At 41.1% G+C, this 23,659-nt stretch overlaps 3 protein-coding genes across 3 annotated transcripts; all 3 read right to left on the bottom strand.

The window, feature by feature from the left end:
- Positions 1 to 407: 407 nt before the first annotated feature.
- zgc:194948 (uncharacterized protein LOC796981 homolog) lies at positions 408 to 1,745 on the bottom strand. The gene is made up of 5 exons (XM_048237688.1): positions 1,601 to 1,745; positions 1,288 to 1,431; positions 1,018 to 1,141; positions 872 to 930; positions 408 to 721 (listed from the first exon to the last, which is right to left on the bottom strand). Exons 1-5 carry the CDS (start codon positions 1,650 to 1,652, stop codon positions 579 to 581), a joined length of 522 nt encoding a protein of 173 aa, XP_048093645.1. The 5' UTR covers positions 1,653 to 1,745; the 3' UTR covers positions 408 to 578.
- Positions 1,746 to 3,012: 1,267 nt separating this feature from the next.
- Positions 3,013 to 13,289, bottom strand: pou2f3 (POU class 2 homeobox 3). The gene is made up of 13 exons (XM_048237376.1): positions 13,184 to 13,289; positions 12,778 to 12,834; positions 10,785 to 10,819; positions 8,984 to 9,085; positions 8,741 to 8,846; positions 8,336 to 8,424; positions 7,229 to 7,411; positions 6,257 to 6,398; positions 5,834 to 5,967; positions 5,327 to 5,491; positions 4,983 to 5,025; positions 4,411 to 4,525; positions 3,013 to 4,277 (listed from the first exon to the last, which is right to left on the bottom strand). The coding sequence occupies exons 2-13, from the start codon at positions 12,824 to 12,826 to the stop codon at positions 4,235 to 4,237; spliced, it is 1,206 nt and encodes a 401-aa protein (XP_048093333.1). The 5' UTR covers positions 12,827 to 12,834; positions 13,184 to 13,289; the 3' UTR covers positions 3,013 to 4,234.
- A 2,586-nt stretch (positions 13,290 to 15,875) lies between these two features.
- Positions 15,876 to 22,197, bottom strand: oafb (OAF homolog b (Drosophila)). The gene is made up of 4 exons (XM_048267381.1): positions 21,619 to 22,197; positions 19,495 to 19,629; positions 19,204 to 19,381; positions 15,876 to 18,533 (listed from the first exon to the last, which is right to left on the bottom strand). The coding sequence occupies exons 1-4, from the start codon at positions 21,874 to 21,876 to the stop codon at positions 18,271 to 18,273; spliced, it is 834 nt and encodes a 277-aa protein (XP_048123338.1). The 5' UTR covers positions 21,877 to 22,197; the 3' UTR covers positions 15,876 to 18,270.
- Positions 22,198 to 23,659: the final 1,462 nt, after the last annotated feature.

Raw genomic sequence — 23,659 nt, 5'->3', positions numbered from 1 at the left:
GATTTGTGAACAGAGAATGAATAATTATTTAAATTATATTATTGCAAATGTGAACAGTTGCAAAGTTATAAAAATAGGTTAAATGTTTTTGTTGGATTTAAGGAACTAAAGGTCTGTTCAAGTCCTATTAAAGACCAAATAAACATTACATTAAAAAGAAAAAATACTTGTACTTCTGAATACTTAAGGATTTTTAAAAGCAAGTACTTCTGTACTTTAACTTAAAGGAAAAATCCAGCCATTTTAAACCCCAAAATCGTTTCCCTTAGGGTCACGCCGTGTTGGGGAAAGCAAAAAATCCGACAAAAATGAATTCGACCAAGCCAGAGATCAGCCCTGGCTGCTATATCAACAGTAAAAGCTAGTCTCTCATAGTAACTCTACATATAATAACCTGCTGCATCAGATTATTATGTTGTTTTGCTTTATTGGGAACCAAAATTGAACCACTGACACTTAGAAAATAAAGCATTCTGCCACCACAGACATATACACCTATTTTTAAGTTGGACAGGCACGCATGCATAGACAGAAAGAAAAGCATCAATGTGTAATGTTTATAAATGAATTGTTTTGCTTCAATCCTCATCATTTGATAAGACGATAGTGATGGTGAGGGCCACCATCAGAATGAACATGGCAACAGACAGTATCACAGTAATGACCACCATGGCTCCACTCCGGGCTGGAAGTCCGGTGTCTATTCCACTATAGTGCTGTCCTGTAAATAAGATACCACATGGTTATTAAATAGTGCCAACTATTTGTGTTTAATGTTGCTGAAACTATTACACTATTAGAGTGTAATAGCCTACAGTGAGCCTAGGCCTACAATAATACAAATGATGGGAGTAAAACTGCATTAAATTACCTGCTTTTGTAGTAGCTAACACAGTATTGCTCTTGTTTGATCCAATCTGGAACTGAAATCTGGCAAAGAAGCAACATGGTACATCAACTTTTACCCATGTAATTAAAACATGAAATACAATTGGAATATTCCAGTGAAAATTGTACCTATATGTAGTTCCACTAGCCAGATCTGACACTTTGTATCCAATCCTCCTTGTGACCAAGGAGTTTCCCTCTGTCCCAGTTGTTTTCTCACATGGGGGTACAGTGAATATGTTTTCCAGGGTCCCTGTGGGATAATAAAAATACACTGCATATATTAAGCATAATACAGTACATTAATATTAATTTTACTTAATGCACATTGTACAGTAACTAAGCAATGCGCAATTTAGGCTACCTTTCAGGTTTTTTAAAGGGGATGTTTGTACTTACAGGTGTCCACGGTGTTGTTGATTGTGTATTGCAGGCTCACATTCTGACCTTGGAAACTGCATGGCGGCAGATGCAGCAGCACAGAGTCGCTCAGTATTCCTGATACAACCCCATCCTTTTCATTCAGGACATCTGTATCGAAATCTACATTCGGAAATGTAAATATTTTGAAGAAGAATATTTTAAAGTCAGATGAAAAGGGTTATGCCATTTTTGAGATAAGCTACAGATATGTGATAACAATAACATGACAAAAAAACATGAAGGTATAATCCCTTTCATTACACTTTATCCAATTAAAAAACTCACAAACCTGCATTGGCGTGATTTAAAAGTGTTCCCACGAAGAGGAGTATGGTCAGCATAGTTGCCCAAGGTGAGCCAAACTGAGTATGTTGTTGGAAAATAACGGTGTAAAATGATATTGGAGCACAAATGGAACTGGAACAGCAGGAAGAGAGTCCTAGACACAGTGCACTGACACCGTCTATAGAGGTACACACTAAAACAGGTTTGGCAAGGGGCTGTGAGTTGTCATTGTTTTACACACCCGCCTTTGTCCACTGTTTGTTCAGTTAAACTGAATTTAGGAGACTTGGCTGGTTGAGATTGTTCCCTGTCAGTAAAGTTTTTGAGAGAGTTCTATTCCTGATGCGTTACTTGCACTGCCATTATCTTCTTGTCTTGGTCATGGTTATCGGATTTGGCAGACGCTGTCCAAAGCGACATACAAACACAAAACAAAATAACAGCCTACTTAAATTTAACAGGGAACAATTTAAAATGTTGGTCAGAATACATTAAGGAGATTAGCAATAATAAACAACAATATGAATTCAATCAATAGCCTAATGAAATAAACAATGAAAATGAAGAAAAATAGCAATAATAAACAATAATGGCCATTCAATCAATAATATAATAACAATAACAATATCATGGTAAGACTACATTAAGGATAATATCAGTAATAAAAAAACAATGTCAAATTAATCAACAGCCCAATTAAAATAAACAATACTATAATATACAAATAACGCATAAGCGTTTAATAAACTAAGTGCATGTTGAATAGGTACAGTATGCCTTTAGACCCCTCTTGAAAAACCCAAAACTATCACAGGAACGGAGAGCACTGGGCAACTCATTCTCAACTCATGAGGTAAAGAGTCTTGAATTTGACTTAGCGTTTATGACTGGTCGACACAACAGACACTCATCAGAAGACCGCAGTGGGTGGTTGGGGATGTAGGCTACATCTTGATCATTGAATTAAAATAACAGGGAGCAGATCTAGTCAGTGTTCTATAGGCCAAAGTGAGAGATTTATAGAGACTATAGGGAGCCAATGGAGAGTAACTAGGAGAAGTCCTCTTTGGCTGATTGAAGACCAGGCGTGCTGCAGCATTCTAAATCAGCTGTAACGATCTTACTACAGAAGCAGATAGGCCAGCTAATAGTTAATTACAATAGTCCAGCTTGGAGATGACCATGGCCTGAACAAGAAGTTGTGTTGTTGTGATGTGATTTTGCAATTGAGGCTACATGCTCAGAGAAGTTAGATCGGTCATCAATCTAGTTGGGGTCAGTGAAGATGAGTCAGGCTGGATGTTAATCTGTTGGGGAATGTTGTCTTGACAGAATTACTGTTAAATACACTCATCTCAAAGATAACAACAACAAATTAGAATTTTATTTAGTTTAAATAAAGAATGACAAGCAGAGGTAAGCATTTTCACTCATTTCATGCAACATCAATGGCGTAGTAGCCTATACAGCATTTCTTTACAAACAATGAAAAGAGGACAGTTTATTGAATGGAAATTCCATATATGTCCGTTGCAAATGTACTAACATTCACTCTCCTCAACCTCTTTTGAGGCCCAATTTACTATCAACATTTTCTCTCTGGATTTAAAACCACAAGCAAAAAATGAAATAAATATATAAAAAAAACATTTATTTTTTATTGGTGGCACATTGCTCTACCATTGCTCATTTTCTCCAGTTTTAAAAGTCCTGCCATCTATATCTTGTTTTCCTTCATCTGATGTAAATATTTTAAATCCTATATCTGTTGCTCTCATTACAATTCACCTGGAGTGGCTAACATGCTAACAGTGGAGAGAGGACAGTAGAGGAATAATTGTAATTGCAGACATTGGACAGACATGTTGTGTGTGTGGCTATGGAGCAGTTTCATTATACTGGAAACATGATAAGCAAACCTCAAATATGTGTCAAATATTCTGCTGAAATCAGGCATTACGATATAGTCATTTAAATGAATTACATCTTGTGCTACATGTGGATTTTCTTATGAGAGCACATTTTAATTTCAGGAAATGTTATGTCTACTTCTTAGATATAGCACATTCCTCCACATGTTAGTATGTCCACATCTATTTGGCATAAATATATACACAAATATGTGTCTGCAATGTATGGGGTCTATTTACCCCTGACAAACAAGCACAGGAGCAGGAACATAAACAAACAGCAAAAAATATAATGTAAACACACTGGTGTCAACGGACCTCCAATGCAGCTATATATTTACATTTCTTCCCAAAGGGGTTGCTCATTCTTCTGTCCTCTTCTCGGTTGGCAAGACACCAAATGTCCTTGAGGAATTGGTTCTATTAAATGACATAATGCTGATGTTGAACTCAAACTTGTTTACGTGGCACATTGTTTTACCACACAATATAGGCCTACTGCGCAGAAGAGGAAACAGGAGACTTTCCAATGAGTGGAGAGCTGAGGGTGGTCCCTGCAAACCCCATTGTCAAAATCCATTTGACTTCAGTGAACAAAGGTCTTCATGATTGAGATTTAAAATGCATCGCCAAAATCCATTTGACTGCAGTGAAACAACGCAAAGGCCTCCATGTACGATGACAGGACCTGATCCACAAGTTCCAAAAGGTCCAGCTGGCTTGATCTTTTAGTGATGATAAGATGCATGACTCCACGAACGATACCAGGGCCTGAAAAGACAGCAAACACAGTGTCATAGGTGGCTGTATAGAGTCGCAACATGGCTTGATGTAGCTTGAGAATGTAAATGTAAAATGTATTGTGACTGCTAACGTTAAACGAAAGCCGATTGGGTGTGCATACCCTGCAGAGCTGAAGGACTGATTGACCCCCTGAGAGGTCAGAGGGTTGGACGCAGATGAGAGGCCGCTCGGAGACGACCCACGGCCCGGGCTGCCAGGAGACGAGCTTGAGGAAACTGAAATGATGAAATAAACAAACAAGTTAGTTTTCCAGAAAAGAGGGGAAAATAGGATTCTGACATCAAAAATGCAGGTCCAGACACTCCGTTGGTTTGAAAATGAAAAGGCCTTTACTTTAATTGACTAGAAGCATTTAAAAAAGCCCATCACCTGTATAAACAAAGGTCCCGGAAGAGGAAATTCAGTTCCAATGACTATATATTCCCCTTCATGAATTACATCCCATGATACAAATACTAGTGCAACACTCAGCAAACAGCACGCCTCAGTGAACAGGAACAACAGAAAGACATGAACAGTGATGCACATATCAGCTCCACTGCATGAGACCAGAGTCTCTCTCAACTCTCTCCCTTCATCAGGCTGTTTGCCATCACATGTGTCCTGCTCCATGATAAACAGTTCTATGTTTTGGTGCAAAATGCATAAATTGCAATGATGGACAAGACTCACCTCCCCCTGTTGCTAGAGGACTGTAAGGGCGGGAAGTGGTGGGCTGAAATAGGAACAAGATGAAGAGGTTGGTGTCATGGTGGAAAAGCCCAACTTCAGAAAGTAAACTTCTTACCACATACAGTAGCCTATCTGTGCCAACCATTCACTTAAACCAGCTGATTCTAATTAGCACAACTATTCAGCCAGGTGGAGCAGCTAATTGGTGAGATCACCTGTGTTAAGTGTAGAACATGGTTGGACTTGTACTCTTTGAAGCTGGACTTTTCCACCTCTGTTGAGCGGAGTAGAGTAGGGCGCAGCTGCAGCTGTAGTACTGACTGACAAGGTTCAGAGAGACTCACCACTCTAGAGTTGAAGTTGTGTGGTTTTATGGGTGAGGTGGACACTGGGAGGTAAATTCTCTTCTCTTTCTGCCGGCGGTTGCAGAACCAGACACGCACCACCTCCTTCTCCATGGACAGCTGCTCGGAGATCAGTGAAATCTCCTCAGAGTTAGGCTTAGGGTTCTGCAAGGTCAGCGGCACGTTAGCTTGGTAATATTTACATGGTCAGACAGTGACAACCTCTTAAACAGAAAACAAACAAAGAAATCCCTTGAGTAAAAAGAAATAAAGAAAACAGCGGTAGTCCTGCAGTAAGTGCCTAAAGTCCTTATGTAACACTGGTCATATTAAATAAAGGCCTTTTATAGCCTACTTGCTACAGGAAGTGCCTACGCATGTTTTGAATTTGTTTTTTTATTCAAATGATGTTAGAGGCCCAATCTAGTGATCACACTGCAAAGGATTTTCTTAAAACAAAACAAAACAAAACAAACAAACAAAAAAGAATCAGTTGATTTCACCTACATCTAAAAAGCGCTTCTCCAGGGTGAGTTTGATGTTGGTCTCGATACTTGTCCTCTTTTTCCTCTTCCTCCCGTAGCCCTCCATGAGCTGGGGCAGCGTGCTGGGGTTGGGGATGGAGTCGGAGGGGGAGTTCTCTGAGCAAAGACAACACGTTAAGTTGAGGGAGTTTCATGCAGACACAGAGGGGACTGTCAATCAGTCTATTTCTACGTCATTGATAGGTGAAGATGATTTTTTTTCTGCAGTAAAACATGCCATTAAACAAACGCTTTATGACATTAGGGGAAAAAAGCACAAATAGGGCAAAAATAGTGACTGCTCTTCAATCTCTCTTGATCTGCCAGCATTTACTGTAGAATGCCTTGAAGAAAAATAAAGATTTGCCACTGAGGGGCTTTATCTGAGGTACACATTCAGACTCACCTGCATCACTCAGCCACTTCTCCAGCAGCGGCTTCAGCTTGCACATGTTTTTGAAGCTCAGGTTGAGCGCCTCGAAGCGTGAGATGGTGGTCTGGCTGAAGTCATTCCCATACAGTTTCCCCATGGCCAGCCCCACGTCACCCTACAGGTGGAGAGAGAGAGAAACCCCATGAGTCAGCCCCAACACACAAAACTACAGACATTCCCCACGCGTCAGCCCCAACACACAAAACTACAGACATTCCCCACGAGTCAGCCCCAACACACAAAACTACAGACATTTCCCACGAGTCAGCCCTTAGACACAAAACTACTGACATTCACATTTACAGCATGCATCTAACTTCATCATAAATAACGGTCTAACGGAGCGTCCCCATACATTCTGAGAAGAGTCCAGATGAAACACTCGAGTGCAATGCAAATGCTCACACTGAATCATGATGAGGTCATAAAGGTCAGGGTATCACAGGGTGATTTAAAGCGTATGTAAAGTAGGCTTCCTCCTGTGCTTTACATATTTAACTCCAGTAGAATACGGCGGAATTTCAGTATCTGTGATTTAAATGCGTATTTGAAAGACCTCAAATGAGTTGTGATGAGATGAAGAAAAAACGACTATACCTGTTTCGGTTGAATCAAAATTGCCTATTTATGTTGTTTCAGCAAGTTTGAAATGAGAAGGGATTGATCCTTACTACATTATTTAGACTGAACACACTAAGCATCAAGATGACCAAGAACCATGACCAATGGTAATCTGAAAAGTTGTGGGTTCAATACCCAACTTCCACCGTGGTGCCCTTGAGCAAGGCACTTAACCCTGAGTTGCTCTGGCCACTGTAATATAATTGACATATTATATTATGTGGGTAAAAGCATCTGCTAAATGAATAAATGTAAATGTAATCTGTGTAATCTGTCCAAAGGTGTTTGTCTTCAGGTGACCAATAGCCCCTGGTGCCCGCTGACCTGCGTGAAGCCCAGTTTGATCCTCCTCTGCTTGAAGGACTTGGCAAACTGCTCCAGCTCCTCAAGGTCATTGGGTTCATCCTGCGGCGAAGGGCCCACGTGCGTGTGCTTGGGGACCTGCAGGTGAGACATCTCGAGGTGGCCATCTACTGCCGGCCCCGCCAGGCCTGCGCGACTCATGCCCTGAGGGAGGCAGCAGAACATTACCATTACTTGGCTCAAGGCAACATCTCAGATGTAAATGACTGCTTTGGAGTTACAACTGTTCTCTGACACACAATTTGATTAAGAAATCCATCTCACAGAAAGAAAATGTTGGTTTGATGCTCCTACACTTGTTTTTGTCCCCTTGCAATTTAACACTATGTTATGCAGTCATTAAGACCATTCTTCTATTTTGTTGCTGTTTTGTGTTACTTTAACACGCTAAAGCATACGATCAAAGGGTGAACAAAACAAAAGGAAGTGTTCAATGACTGTAAAATAGTGTGATTATAATGTTGAAGGTTTCATTTGATTACTGAAGTGGCTGTTTTGAATGGCAGTTAATGAAAATTCCCAAACTGTACAGTGTCCTTCCGGAATGACTTGCAAAAAAAAAAAAAAAACTCAAATGTTTATGTTTATACAGTAGTTGAAGAGTTCAGATGCAAAACCCTCTAAACGCCACCTCCGTCAAAAATGAGATAACGATGGTGAGTAAATGCTCTCCACACATAGTACAAATTCGTCTAGTAAAAAATAGTACAATCTTCAAATTGATGCATGCGTTCATGTGTGTGTTTTTCTGTGTTAGAGAGAGTGTGATCACATGAGGGAACATTGCAGGTCTACATTGACTACGTATGTGTGCATGTGTGTCAAAGTTATACATTCAGGTCCAAAGGGACTTCCAAAGAGCAGAGCGTGTGGGTGTTGTGGTGCACCTGTACCTGAGGAGTGAGTGGGTGTTGTGGTGCACCTGTACCTGAGGAGTGAGTGGGTGTTGTGGTGCACCTGTACCTGAGGAGTGAGTGGGTGTTGTGGTGCACCTGTACCTGAGGAGTGAGTGGGTGTTGTGGTGCACCTGTACCTGAGGAGTGAGTGGGTGTTGTGGTGCACCTGTACCTGAGGAGTGAGTGCGAGGCCAGGCTGGTGGGGCAGCAGGCCTGCCTGGGACTGGGACGGTAAGGACAGCAGGTTGGGCTGCAGCAGTGCTGCGGGGACAATCACAGCTTTAGCACACACACAGTAAACAACAGATCTGCTGACAAAAGGCTTTGGGATTCCAACAAAACCCCGCTAGTGTAGACATAGCCCAAGTCAAGTCATCTTGTTGCTGTGACTAGTGACTGTGAGTTAAGGTATGCGTAGTGTAATGTAAACACACTGGCATCACTAAACTAAATGCAAGATGCATTTTCGAGAGTGTTCTGTCATCAAAAAATGATGAAGACAGTGTCAGGAATTCTACGGAATAGCCTCATCCCCACAAAGTGTGACATGTCTTTCTGCGCATAGCTGTTCACTGACCCTGATGTGAAGACTGAGGCTGAGAGAGGAGGAAGGAAGGGGGCGAGGAGAGATGAGAGCCCGGCATCAAAACCAGCTGTGGAAGACTATGTAGAGAGTGGACGTCCTGCAGAGGGACAGACAACAACTTAACAACTCACAAAGCCAAGATTATTTATATTCATAACATAACATTAATAATTCATATTTTTATTTTGTCAGGGGATTGTATGTGTTGGATTGCTAAGAGTAGTAGTTCCTTACTCCAGCAAGTGACCCCCCAGGCAGGTAGGAGCCTTGCGTCAGGTGGCATGTCTTGTGTGATACAGCTGAATGAGGAGAATCATTCAGGTCCTCTGTTTTGATCTGGACACGGGAAGATGACTCAGGTTAATAAGACATGATGAGATTGATGTAAGATAATATGAGCAGCTGACAAACAAACCGATAGGCATGCACTGAAAGAATAGTCTATAGCAGTGGTTCTCAAACTTTTTCTGTCATCCTCCATTTTTAAGGTGGGGAACTTTCAAGCCCCACTTGACCTCATCAACCCGGCAACATGGTAACGTTAAAATACTTTTTTTCACATCTTGGTTCCACATTACATTTCCCATCTCAGTCCGCTGGATCAGATGTTATTTTAATTCATATGTTGGTCTGTTTATGACTCTTGTTTGTGTGTGGCTATTTTGTTTTGAATCTATGATCTTTGTCCTTGATCCTTGTCAAAACAGAGAGGCATTATTACAGATAGGCACAATAGAACACATGTCCTCCTGTTCTTTGCGCCTCACCTGTCATGTCTCTATTCCCCACTAGTGGGGCCCGCTCCCACACTTTGAGAACCACTGGCCAATAGTAATTGAACCACAAAGGAGACAGTCCATGTGAAGTTTTACCAATGAATTTCATGTTTTTTCTTCAAACTTCTATAGGGCAGTTGCATTATTAAAATAGGTATTCATTGGACATTTGATTGTTGTAGCTTCGTACTTTAAAAAATGCTCACCTATTGCTCGATGGATGATTATGAACTAACCCATAGATTGTTTCTGAAAGCCCAATTAAGCATTTTGATCATTTGTGTTACTTTTGTTAGTGGCGAAAACATCAAAAGGTCAAAGGTCAATGCTTTAAAAAGTTTATTTTTCTATTTCTGCACGGTTGGTGGCAGTTTTAAGAATGGAATGAAGTTGAAAAGAGCTTTAAATTACATAAAGTATATGCTGCTATCAACCAGCAAAACCAAAATTAGACAATATAAGATTTGGAGTGCAGCGACAAATGGGAAAACTTTTGACAGTTGTAACCATAGACTGTACAGCAGTTGTAACCATAGACTGTACATATAGAGCAGTATATGGTTGTAAAGCTATGACACTCAGATTTTTGGCGAATACCTATTTTAATAATGTAATAGCCCAAGAGAAGTTTGAAGAAAAAGAAACATGAAATGAATTTACGGACGTGGTACCAGTCTTGACATGGAATGTCTCAAAGGTTTGTTCCATTTCTGAGGGACGCATTGGTGGGAAATCAATATCAGGTGGGCAGAGTGGTGTGATAGCCCTCAGGTGTGTGTGTGTGGACTGCTCGATCAGTTGGCAGCTAGACTCGTTAAACGAGATAGAAGCTTTGACAAACACACACACCTTCCCTGTCCCCCGGCAGCCCAGTATGCAAATGTTTCCCCAGGCCTGGGGCCCTTTCCTGTACGCTGGGATTACCCTCCCACCTAGGAGCCCTTTTCAAAGTTCCATACAAGTGCTGTAGTATGCTTCTGATGTGCAGATAGTGGAAAAACAGCTCAAAGTATTGTGTCCTTTTCATAAAGAAAGTGTTTTTTTATAAAGATAAGTCAATAGCATTCACCAACCACTAGATCTTGTGTTTTAATGAGAGGAGATATAAAAGGATAACCAGTATCTACTACACCTTTCTGGGAAGCAGTATCTTAGAATCTGGATGTAAATATGATAGCCCTCAGGCTAACTTAGTGAAGCGCAGAGGAAAACAGCTGAAGGAGAGCAGTTAAATATGCTCAGCTAAGGGCTGGACTTACTTGTCTGGTGAAATCAATTCCATTTTGTTCAATGTCTGAAATGTAAAAAAATAAGATAAAAAAAGATGGAAAAAAATGAATGTATTGGATATACAAATGCGTTTTCAATGGATGAAAGGATAATACTAATTGCCGAAGCATACAATGAAGTCATCAAAAATATATACACACATCAAAAAAGTTTAACAAATTATACAATGATGAAATATAAAACAGAGGAATTCAAGAGTCGGCCTAGCCAGGTAATCTTTCCTCATTTGGCATTCAAATGAAGGGCCAGTGAGTTTGCGGTGAGCACTGTGCTTGTTCATCCCACAATATGGAAATCCTTCTGCTCTGGAGCCCAACTTCCAGTATGGAAATGAGCTCTGCATGCAAATGAGCAGGTCTCCTTGGCAACCCTTGAAGGGCTGGGCATTTGAATGCTTGTAGACCCCCTAGTCTTTCACCATTCAACATTATGACCTATATTTGTCATTACTTAATTTGTTTGACATGACGTTAATTTGTGTAACACTGTACATTTAAATATCTTAGACTAGTGTGTCAACCCTTCATATCACCCAATAACCTAATATCTGAAGTTTAAGTTTTTGTTTCTTTTTGCTATTTAAAACACAAAACTTTCTTAGGTGTGTTATGTTTCTGTGGATGACTTTCCAAGAAATGTTCAGTATGTCAACAAATGTTATGTAATAGAACAGTTTTGGGATATAACTGGCACGTTTCAGGATAGCTGTTGGCTCAGTACAAACACAGACAGGGACATCCTGTTAGACTGAGACGGGAAAAAGAAAAGAAAAAGAAGACAAAACCAAAAGCAGCCCCAAGTCCTCTGCTCCTCATCTGCCCTCTCCTGCCCCAAGTCCTCTGCTCCTCATCCTCATCTGCCCTCTCCTGCCCCAAGTCCTCTGCTCCTCATCCTCATCTGCCCTCTCCTGCCCCAAGTCCTCTGCTCCTCATCCTCATCTGCCCTCTCCTGCCCCAAGTCCTCTGCTCCTCATCTGCCCTCTCCTGCCCCAAGTCCTCTGCTCCTCATCCTCATCTGCCCTCTCCTGCCCCAAGTCCTCTGCTCCTCATCTGCCCTCTCCTGCCCCAAGTCCTCTGCTCCTCATCCTCATCTGCCCTCTCCTGCCCCAAGTCCTCTGCTCCTCATCCTCATCTGCCCTCTCCTGCCCCAAGTCCTCTGCTCCTCATCCTCATCTGCCCTCTCCTGCCCTGGGGCCCTCATCCTCATCTGCCCTCTCCTGCCCTGGGGCCAGCTGCTGGAACCTCATGTCACATCTATTCTTAAGATCATCCTCATCTGCCCTCTCCTGCCCTGGGGCCAGCTGTTGGAACCTCATGTCACATCTATTCTTAAGATCTTTTCCAAGTTCATTGGAACACCTGTCAAATTGATTGTCTTGTGATCTATGGCTGATGAGTTAAGAGCCAGTGTCATGGAGAAACAAGCCTGGACTTGGCTTTTGCCAAAACCATACAAAGAAAAAGTTCAGAAACAACTTTACCCAGCTCAGAAATTATTAACAGCAATCAAGTTGTGGTTAAATTTTTACAGTTCTTATTTCTTTTTTTTTTACAAAACTGTCAAGATGTGAGAATTAACATTGAGGACCACTATTAAAAAATGCCTTGAGTGAAAAATATATATGTTCTAGCAATAGAGATGTTTTCTTTTCCCAGTTTATTTTTATAGTTTATAGTTTCAATTAAATTAATTTCATACATGCCATTACATTAGTGCCAACCAACACATGGCTAATAACAATGTCCAACAATTCAACTTTGACCAAAGTATTTTTGAGCAAAAGCACTGCTTATCCTTGAGTGGGACACGGGCCCCCTGCATCAGATGCATCAGATGAGAAAAGCTGTTTGAAATTGGTGGCAGAATCAGGACCGACAGAAGAGCAGAAAAACACATGAATTCAGCGAAGAGCAGCGCGGCTCTCGGGCGTGACAGTAAAACAAGGAGTTGTGTCTGCCTTACCAGCTCGTTCATTCTGAGTTTCTGCTGCCTCCACATGCTCTGTGCTCATCTTAATATCTGTAATGATAAATACAGCTGATTTTCCTACTGGATCACAACTTTAATGCGGGCACAGGGCAATTCAGCCAGCGCTCACAGGAAAATTATCTTGAGGTTATTCTAATGTGTCCAACTTTCAAATCAACTCCCTCATATAATCACTGTTGTAATATTCATAAGTTTGGAGGATATCCCCACTCAGTGAGCGCCACAGTCTGACCTCACCTCTCTGGCCACTCACACACACGGGCATGGAGGCATAATCAACCAGTAACTTGCTGAGAACATCAATAGTAACATATGGAAGACCAGAAGGCCATAGATGTATTACATGCATTAGAAGTATTTCTGAAAGAATGCCACTTACCTGGACTTGAATCTGCTGTAAAGTCACAGAGATGATTGTGACTAGTTGTTTCCAGGCTTTCCTTGATCCTCTCTGTGATAATGAACGTGTGTATTTCCACTTTATCTTGTACATCTACAGAGAAACTTTGACATTTCCCAAACTAGGTTAGTGGAGAAGCATTCACCTTTTGAGTATACTCCAGCACCAGATAGATAGGCCATTTGCATAAGTCCCCTGGTTTGTCCTATCCAGACTGTGATGTTTTGCATAAGACAACAATGGACACTGTCGGCAGCAAACTTCGAAAAAGCTTCTCTGACTGTGTGACAGCATGCCTATGAGAGAGTCTGTGCTGGACTGCTCTTGTCTGTGTGGATCTTGTGCTAATCTTGGAAATGCTCATAGATAGATGTGAGTCTATGGGGGAATTTAGGGAGTGGATCCAATCTAGCTACCTCCAGGTGTGTTCCTATCCTGCTTTGGCTCTCCTCTGCACAGGGAGCGAGTGCGCCTGGCGCTGGATGGATGCTCCATGGCCACCTGATGTATCAGTTGACTCACATGGCTTGTATTTGCATTATCAGAGAGATTATTGTGTACAGATGCAGCTCTCATTTCCTAGGCTTGTTTACAGCCACATTATGTTGCAAATTGAATCTAAAGTACACAGTTGTTCTTAAAAAAGCAATTAAGAAAAACTGTGCACTTTATCCTAGCACATTATCCTGGAACATTATTGAAAACTAGCTGCTTTTCATAATAAATTGTACAGTTAAGCACACTAAGATTACTATAAATTACTGCATGTCATAACACACACACACAGTAAAATAGTGGTGGTAGTAGTAATGATAGTATAACATAAGATACATGTAACATCCTGATCAATCATCATTCTTGAATTATTATTCAAAAAAGCAATGCTCAGGGACACTGTCAGTATAACACTGTAGCCTCTACATGATGTTTTCTTTACCTCTAGTATCAGTTGAAGTCTTTTTCGGTTTTCCTATCTGACAGATAGCAGGCTTAATGTACCAGCCTGTCATTGTTTTCTGGTGACTTGAATATCCTTCTGCAGAAATAGGCCCATAAACAACACACCAGAGTGTGTGGGTTACTCATCTCCAAAAGTGATCTTTGTCATGCTGAATATGAATGGTGGGCTATAAAACCAGGTTGGTGGCTGTTACCTACCTAAAAATAATCCTTATATCATTATTCAAAACTAAAGCTCAGGGATATTGTAAAAAAATAACTTTGTATCTTCTATGTGGTTTTCCTTACTTTCAGTATCAGTTCAAGTCAGTTATTATTTACTGGTTGTGACAGTCTTCCTATCTGTGTCATTGTGTTTTGGTCACTTCAATATTCTTTTTCAGAGATAAAGCCCATAAACAGCACACCCAAGAATGTGGGTTATTCATCTCCAAAGGGGTCCCTCATTGTTATGTGAAATATCAATGGTGCTATGAAACTGTGATGAGATTGGTGGACATTACCTGTGCTTTCTGGACATTTAAGAGAGCTACTTTCTTGACACTCCTATCTGTACACCTGTACCCACTGCATGTCACAGAATGCTTTATATCATGCCACCCTCCTCAGTAGTGGAATGCTCCACATTTCAGCATCATCCCAGATGTCAGTGACAGCACTCACACCTTCAGTGTTCAGATGACTGGAAAGCACAAATGGTTTTACATCACGGGAGATCCTGTCACTTGTTATTCATAAACTTTGATGCATGTCTCTCTTGGAATAACAAGTATAGATTTTTATTATTTACTGGTTGTGACAGTTGAATACACTTGTTTGCATATAGTATGCAGGTGGGTCTCAAAAAATTAGAATATCATGGAAAAGTTCATTTTGTCCCCCTAATTTAGTTCAAAAACTGTATCTTTCATATATTCTAGATTGTGGAAGTGAAATACTGCACCACATTTGTGCAAAAGCAGCCCGACAAGTATTGAGTGTATAAATTAACTATTTCAGATTAGTCAGATTAGCTCATTCTTTTCAAAAGGTAGACTTTTCTGTATAACCTCTTTATTGATACTCATTTTTGGTTTTCATTAGCTGTAAGCCATAATCATCAAGATCAAAACAAAAAATGGCTTGAAATATTTCACTTTATATAAGGAATCTAGAATATCTGAAATATCTTGAACTAAATTGGGGGTGAACTTTTCCACAATATTTAAATTATTTGAGACCCACCTGTATTTGAGAGTAAAATGTTTCAGTAGAGAAGTAACAGTTAATTTTAATGAACACACCGTCAATTTTAGATGACTGTAGTCATTTGCATACATTTGTTACGCAATTCAATTTATGTGAAATAACAGCAAATGGCTGTTCTGCTGATGCAACATAATGGCTTTGTATTGGTGTGCAGGCCATAGTACAGGCATTATCATTAATGATGAAAAACAGAGAAAAGGAAGTGAAAATAACACCTCCACTTACAATGTAAGAACCAGTTTTGTTCTTAAGTGTTTACATGTCATTTACAAGTTGACAGTCTAGCTGGTCTCTGTGCTGGGTATTTGCCATATAGGCTATAGCTTAGTGATTTTGGGACTGTAGCACAATGAATTATTTAAGATAGCGTGAATACCATGGATCTGCCCCTTTCACTGAGATACAGTGTAGCTCTCATGTTCATTGGAGTGAACAAAAGTTTGTAGGCCTACTTTTATCCTTGTTACACTAGATAGGCAAGGCAAGTTTATTTATATAGGGCATTTCATACACAAAGGCAATTCAATGTGCTTTACACCATCAGAGAATAGGAAGCAGTATTGAGTAAAAGCATGGTGGACAAAATAAAAAAATAAAAATAAACATAAAATAAATCAGAATAAGAAGAAATAAGAATAGGCTAAAAAGGCTTAAAAATACAAAGTTCTAAAACACATCATAAGAGTTGTAAAAAGATTGTTAGAAACCATAAGACCACAGGTGGAGTGAGTGTTTGTTTACATAAGGAATAAAAAACTAGGAAAGTCTGTAATCCTTTTGGTAGTCAAAGAAACACACAAATGTCCAAAGCGCTATATAAATAAAGTTGACTTGACTTGACAAGTGTGCATATACAACCAACAAAAATAAGAAGTTATGATCTAAAACTAGCGAGATAGCTATATCGAAAAGGCATGCAACAAACCCAGCAGGAACAATAGCGCAGTTGGCAAGCATGCCGAGCTGTGTGTTGTGGTCATATGGTTGGTGATTTGCTGTGAGCTTTTCTCACATTTTTGTGGAGGGTTCCGATCTAGAGCACTGAACTAGCCTGCACGGGCCTAGTGCATACCCTGTACAGCTAGAGGAAATGACAGGTGTGTCTATCTGTTTCACATGGATATTAACCATCAAAATTAATCTGAAGAGGAGTCCAAGGCTAACTGCCTACAAAAACCTACACAATGCCAATTAATGCAGATTGTTGTTACAAGTGCATATTGTCCATGGTCTCAAATACAAATTACAACATTGAACCACCAGAGGGCAGTATTCAGCTATAAATCAGAAACACAAACAACAGCCCCTGGCCTTCACTGCAGACATTTGGGAGAAGTGTAGTGTGTTGAGACATCACTTGTGTGGGTGAGAAGTATGCCTACTTAGTGTAATACAGCAATTTCTCAAATAAGCCAGAGCAATCTTTGTAAGAACAGCATTTTATTTAACCATCACAAATGCAGGTAATACCCTTAGATTTAGTTGTAAAAAAATAGTTAAAGATTTATATCTCAATATTCTACATACACGTATGTTGCAACTTGGACCATATTTGGCTTGTGTCAGTTCACAGTAATATTAGCATCACGTTCATGTCATTAATGGTGAATATGATCACCAGTAGTGATGACAATAGGGCATACAAATAATGTAGAGAAACCCCATCTACTACACGTCCCATTACCATCCAACAGGGACATTCTGTCTGTGAGTGTCAACAGATGCGTGCAACATGTCTACGTATGAAAAAAAACATCTTTAAATCAAAGGATATGGTGCAAAAACGGACACCCTTTGAGGGACGGTTACCTGAACATAGACACCTAGGTCTAATACCCAAGTCTGGGGTATGTAGCATTTTCAACTTGCGTGAATAATCTCAGTCAATAATAACCTTTACAAACATTTTACAAACATTTTATCAACCTCAATATAACACTTAATTAACATTTAACACCAGAGACACGTCTAGCACAGAATGCCTCACTACCCAAGCATAACAAGATCAGCTGGTGGCAAAACAGCTCAAGCACCTCTGTAAAAACAAGTGAGACCCCTAGGACAAAGGCACTGAGAATACATTTCATATACTGTGAGGCTTAAAGCCCAGCATGCCATAGTGGGCCAGCATACTTAAGGCAGGGCAATGTGTGGTGTCATAGTAGCACAGCATACTTAAGGCAGGGCAATGTGTGGTGTCATAGTAGCACAGCATACTTAAGGCAGGGCAATGTGTGTAATTGTAAATGTCAATTATGATCATTATGAAACTGAACAAAAAAAAGACACTTGTATGAGGTACAGGTTCACTGCGAGTGCTACGACCAAGTTGTGATCTGAAGTTTCCAATCAGATAATCTAATCCAAACTTGTTTTTTTTAGTGCTATAAAGATATTTTTAGCTTCATGGATATCTAACCAGCTACTGTTGTTCATAAATAATACAATAACAATAATAATAATAATAACAATAATAACAATAATTAAAAAAAACTGCATATGTAAGAAAGTCAAACTAAGACACCGGCAGGTCCTCGGGGGTCATGGCATCCAGCATGGGACTTTGGGACCACTGGTCACTAGATCATGACACCACTGCACAGCATACTAATTATCCCTTAACACAGTGAGTGGGACGGGTCCCCGTGACACCGTCTTCCACATACTCTGGCTCTGGAGCACGCACACACAGCGTGTCAGAAAGGCACACATCTTTTGACGTTCACAGATTCAGAGAAAAAAAAATATCTCGACTGTTGGTGAGGAGGAGAACATCGAGCTTTGCACACTTGGCATGTGAACATATGGGCATACGGCTGGGCACTGTTCCTCTGCAGACTGGGCGCGGGCACAGCTTCCTACGCCTCCTCGTCCCAGAGGCAGAGCTGTCTGTGTGGCGTGTGGAAGCTGAAACGGAAGCTCTTGCTGCAGCTCCGGATGCCGCACTTGTAGGGGCTGGGGCCTCTGCCGCGGCAGTACTTGAGCAGGCAGGGGTACCACTCCAGACTCAGGCGGTACGAGCACAGGCAGGGCTCCCACAGGCCTGTGGCCACTGAGCAGGCCAGCGGAGTGGGCACGTCTGGATCGGAGGGCTGGACCTCAAACATGGATCTCTGCAGTCCTGCAGGGAATAACAACACATACTTGCTTAAAGGTGTAGTCTGTGATTCTCATTTAATACACAATTTTAAATATGTATATATATATATATTTTGGGGCTTTTTTGCCTCTATAGGACAGGACAGCGAAGAGACAGGTAGTGAGTGGGAGAGAGAGATGGGGTGGGATCGAGAAATGAAATGAAATGTGTGCACTTATTAAAACAATACGGTGTTAATACACAATCCTGACTCCAAATGGGAAACAAATAAAGTAGCGGGGGGCGTAAGAAACTCTCAGACTGAACAATACAGTATTCCAGCCAATCAAGATGTCAGACTGAGCCATACAGTATTCCAGCCAATCAAGATGTCAGACTGAGCCATACAGTATTCCAGCCAATCAAGATGTCAGACTGAGCCATACAGGATGCAAGCCATTGCAAGCTGTTGCTTTATAGGCAGAGAAGGGAAGGGTGTGGTTTGATAGGCTATTGTGCTCAGATATACTTCCTTCAAACCTTTGAGCAAAATGATGGTCATTTAATAGGGAGAGATTTATATCTAAAGGCCAAACTTACTGCACTGCAACAACAACTACTACACACTGAACTCTGTGCATGTGTCAAAAGCCCATACTCCTGGAACTAGAAGGACTGTATTCATCCCAAGGCAGATGGAGGCACTACCCACCTCTCCCAGTCCAGCGGGTCACATCTGCCTGGCTGGTGTAGGCCTGCTGGGCCTCGCCACAGACGTTGCGGATGTGGGCGCTCAGTTGCCAGGCCTGGGTCAGGTTGACGGCCACATCCATGCTGAGCTGCTCTGGCCCCCGGCTCTCGTCGGCCGAGCGCACCACGTGGGAGTTTTTCTAGACGACAGGAAAAGAATGGAAGGGATTTTACAGGTGTTGATTATAAGTCCGTGCTCCATGCCCCACCCATGTCTAGAGCAAGATTTCACTCCTCAGGAGAGGTGACTCACCTGTCGGAGCCTGGCCATGGATTCAGTGGGGATGAACTCGCGAGGGTCGAGGTGTGTGATGAAGCAGAGGGCTTGGTACTGCGTCTGGCCCCGCTCCGGTTCCCCAAGAACAAGGGCACGGAAGATCTTCACATGCTATGAAGAACATAGAATGATGATAGGAATGAAGGATGAGAGGAGAATAGACTAACAAGCAATGCAGGCCTTGCCAGTCATCTCTCCTTAACCTCAGAATGAGTCACTGAACACAGTAAACACTATATCATAACCTAGACAGTAGGTTATTGTTACCAAATAGACCATTACAACATGGTCGGTAAAAAGTCCTAAAAGGATCTACAGTATTCTTTAATAATGACCAACTGGTTGGACCTAATCCAATTTATTCCATGGATGCTAACTAAACATATCAACAATTTCACTACCGCAATTCAGAAGTATCTTTTTTACTGTTTTGTTGTTAGTTTAGATTCTAAATAATCTAAAATAACTCAGAAGCTGGCAAAGTAATAGACACCGGTCATCTGTGGTAGCAGGCGGTTAGGAAATACTCTCTAAACTTAATAGACCAAAGTTAACCTGCTAACTCATAGAGTAGATTATTGTGAAAAGGTTTGACCTCAAATTGCTCATAACATGGCAGGCATTCAACAGCTTTGAGTTTCACAATAAAAGTGCAATCTGACCTACTCAGCTAAAATGGGTTGTTCGTGACGCAGGACAAGACCCAGAAATGTGAACCTGCTGTCTGACCGCTCCGCCTCCAGCAGAGGTCTGCATCAATCAGCTGATCCCCTAACTAACCCACTGACCCACACGCATACCACACATATCAAGCCCAAGCGCCCTGAAAAGGGAACAAATGCTCAAATGTTCCAACAGAGCTTCTTTATTGGCCAATAGTAGTCTTTTCATTCCAGTTGCCTAATGATCAGCGTCATAACATTTTGAATTTCTGGCATTAGTAGCAGCAGCAGGCATCAAGAAGTGATCATGTCCACTGTCCAGACTGGAAGATATTCCAAAATGTAAATTGTAGAAAGAAAGACATGAATGTACATATAACTACATGGACCTATGACATGATGGCCTAATAACACTCGAGACGCTGAGTAAGTGTACAGGCATGGGTAACCTCAGGGAAAGTGAGAAATATAATGCTTGTGTATTTGTTGGGGAATGTGAGGTGGGGAGGTTTGGGTGTCAAATCTAACCTGACCTGCACGGCACCAGCTCCCTAGTGTTTCACAGCGCCCGACGTTGCATCGTAAATCACACTTGCTGACAGATAATGTTGTAAAAATAATAGGCCTACAAAGACTCGGAGGGTTCAACGTGGAAGGATGTAGCGCAACTTATTTGCCCTGTTTCATACCCAGGTGAGTAAGCTGCGCATACAGCAACCATGTTGTTTATAGGGCATACGAAAACAAAACATTTTTTTGCACAAGTGAATGCTGCCTTACTTGCCACTTGGTGGTGGCCCATATGCCTACTCCTTTATTTATTTTTCCACAGAATTAGTGGAAAGCAGTGATTGGAGGCACATGGAAAGAGGCAGGCCCCTAAATTGAGTTGACGAGCTCTGGCAGAAGACAAGATGCTCTTCATGCATACAGTAGGCCTGGTATTTGAGAGAGCCTCACTCTTTTTCCCAGTGGAGACTAATAGATTCTAGGCTATATCACATACAGTTTAGAGCTTGGTTGTATTCGCAGATGAATAGCTATGTAACTTATAAGTTAGTATTTTACGAACTGAGTCATTTCTGTGTCGGCATTGCATTTGATGCTGCTTATTAAAGTTATCACAAAATGTCTTTCACGAGATATTAAGAGCGCTATTACGCAGCTCAATTTTTTGGAGAAGTGAAAGAAAACACTTAACCTGAATATAAAATAACCTGTCCACACAACCTTAGATTATTCATAATTAAGATAATGAATTGCAGTCTACGTTGAATTACGCTATTTCACGCCAAAAACCACTAAAGAGACTGCGATTCAGTGGAAGCTAGAAACCATAATAATACAACAACTATGATGAACTATGAAGTATTCACAAGGTATGGGGTAAAATCTAAAATGTAGGCTATTATTAAACTAAGACGATATCAACACTCACCCGTTTAAAGTCAGCCAAGACTGTTATGAGAGTGCCATCTCCTTGCTTGAATTCCACAGTGATAACATCCCTCTCACTGTCTGCCTCCAGAGTTTCCTCTGTAATTTGCCCATCACTCAAACGAACTAATACTTTAAGGTCTGTGCAAATACCTACCGTTACAAATAATGTAAAAATAAGGAACAAAATCGTAAGTAGGGCTGACAAATTCTGTTGTGCGTACATTCCAAAACCTCTGGGGAATTCCAGCAAACTCATTTAACGCAGCTACAAAACATATCTCCGCAACGTGTGTTCTCTTTAATAGCAAAACACAAAGGTAAAATGGAAATCTTAAAGAGGTCTGCCACAGCCACAGCCGTTCCTGTCGTTTAAGTGTTGAATATCACTCCGTTGATTAGAGTTCTGACTCAATCCAAAATTAAAAATCCAAGTGTTCAAAAATCTAAGACGCGAGACGATGCGATATGAGACGACATGTAACAATAAGATACTTGTTTTATCAAGTCAGCTTTCCCCCCATTGTCCCCTTCTTGAAGTCCCATTACTTCCTCGGAAGTTCAAACCAACTTTCCTGACTGCCGAGACTCAAGTGCTTGAGTGGGGGGCTACTTCTTAAAGGAACATCGCCCTGGGAAATATTTCCCCATGAAAAACACAGATGTAAGAGAATACCACAGAATGTAAATTAACTCATTATATGATGGACTTACAAAAAAAAACGAATCACTTTAATGTCCATTTTTACCAAACCTATCTTATCTTTGGCTTATTTAAAGCTGCGTGATTCAGGATTCAGTCCATGCCAGTAGGTTTGGCGTTCGCTCCGCCTGGGGCAATTGTGTGGCTTTTTCATCTTTCTTGTGATAATTTCCTTACATTCACCAAAATGCTTTTCTTGGCAACATAGGATTACAAATCATACATACTGTCGCCACATTTTGTTTTCTGCAAAGGCGTTTGCTTTCATTTTGGCTAAATGCTAGGTACAACTGAAATCAAAGGCGGTTTGCAATGATGCTGTTTTTCACAGCTAGAGGGCTGCCTTACATCAATGTTTTCTATGCGCACTGATTTATCTATGTCCTACAACATGGTCACTCCATTGACAGATGGAAACAGCATTTGGGGAATTGTATAGCTGAACACAAAATGCACATGAATTTCAAATGACTTTTTTGATGGTGCATGCAAAACTTGAGTGATAGCTTATTTGTGTTTTGTCAAAGATACTGCCTGCTCTTGTTGATGAACACCATCCAGAAATGTTATGGTTATCTGGAGATGTTGACAAAGACTACACTAAAAAAATGAAATCAGACATCATACTGCCAAGATTGTCATGATTGAAAGTTTGCATGGGGATTGCCATGGATGGCCGTCGCACCCTGAAAGCCCTTTTCATTTGGGCAAGAGAGGAGAGAGGGGCCCCTCTCTACAGTGGCTAGGGTCAGAAGTGACACACAACCCCAAACCAGCCCCCTTTGTAAAGCAACACATGCAAAAGCTGAAGGTCTGGAAATCACTGTTATGTTATCTTACACATCCAGACATGCAAATATGGATCTATCTTTCAGACATTGTTTCAGACATTCAGAGATATACACATTAGTGTTTGTTAACTGAAAGTAGCCTCTACTTTCAATGCTACTGCAATTGTACAGTGTTATCTTGGCTTCAAAATAAAACGCCTAAACCAGTCATGCTTGCGGAACAAAGCCGTGGTATACTTGGCAGTGCTCAGCACCTCTTGGCTTTGAGAGGGGGCGTTGGGATGGGTGCTGCGACTGAACCACTTGTATCTGACCCCAGTGGGCTGCTGTGGGTGACCTAGAGGATACCCTTACGTATGAGCTGGTGTCATGTGTCTATTTCAAACCCCAGACTCTCTGGAGGTTCTGAAAATGTGCTCCTCGTGGAGGTGAAACACCAGAGAATGTGTGTGTGTGTGCATAAATGAACAGCAGCAAACACATGTTGTTTGTAGGTAAACAACAAGTACCGTAGGCGTATAAATCTGACATTCTTCTCTTCCTCATAG

This window comes from Alosa alosa, chromosome 2 (assembly GCF_017589495.1).
Source record: "Alosa alosa isolate M-15738 ecotype Scorff River chromosome 2, AALO_Geno_1.1, whole genome shotgun sequence".
Taxonomy (NCBI): Eukaryota; Metazoa; Chordata; class Actinopteri; order Clupeiformes; family Clupeidae; genus Alosa; species Alosa alosa.
This window is presented reverse-complemented; position numbering and strand designations above follow the sequence as displayed.

Excerpts from the sequence above, each read along its gene's own strand:
- zgc:194948 (XM_048237688.1), bottom strand. The coding sequence starts at position 1,652 with ATGCTGACCATACTCCTCTTCGTGGGAACACTTTTAAATCACGCCAAT. Across the intron at positions 931-1,017 it reads GCTAGTGGAACTACATATAG|ATTTCAGTTCCAGATTGGAT; the intron begins GTACAATTTTCA and ends CTTCTTTGCCAG. Across the intron at positions 722-871 it reads GTTAGCTACTACAAAAGCAG|GACAGCACTATAGTGGAATA; the intron begins GTAATTTAATGC and ends TCTTATTTACAG.
- pou2f3 (XM_048237376.1), bottom strand. The coding sequence starts at position 12,826 with ATGAGCACAGAGCATGTGGAGGCAGCAGAAACTCAGAATGAACGAGCT. Across the intron at positions 8,425-8,740 it reads GCCTCAGTCTTCACATCAGG|CACTGCTGCAGCCCAACCTG; the intron begins GTCAGTGAACAG and ends TTGTCCCCGCAG. Across the intron at positions 6,399-7,228 it reads TCAAACTGGGCTTCACGCAG|GGTGACGTGGGGCTGGCCAT; the intron begins GTCAGCGGGCAC and ends CTCCACCTGTAG.
- oafb (XM_048267381.1), bottom strand. The coding sequence starts at position 21,876 with ATGAGTTTGCTGGAATTCCCCAGAGGTTTTGGAATGTACGCACAACAG. Across the intron at positions 19,382-19,494 it reads CCATGGCCAGGCTCCGACAG|AAAAACTCCCACGTGGTGCG; the intron begins GTGAGTCACCTC and ends CCTGTCGTCTAG. Across the intron at positions 18,534-19,203 it reads GACCCGCTGGACTGGGAGAG|GACTGCAGAGATCCATGTTT; the intron begins GTGGGTAGTGCC and ends TATTCCCTGCAG.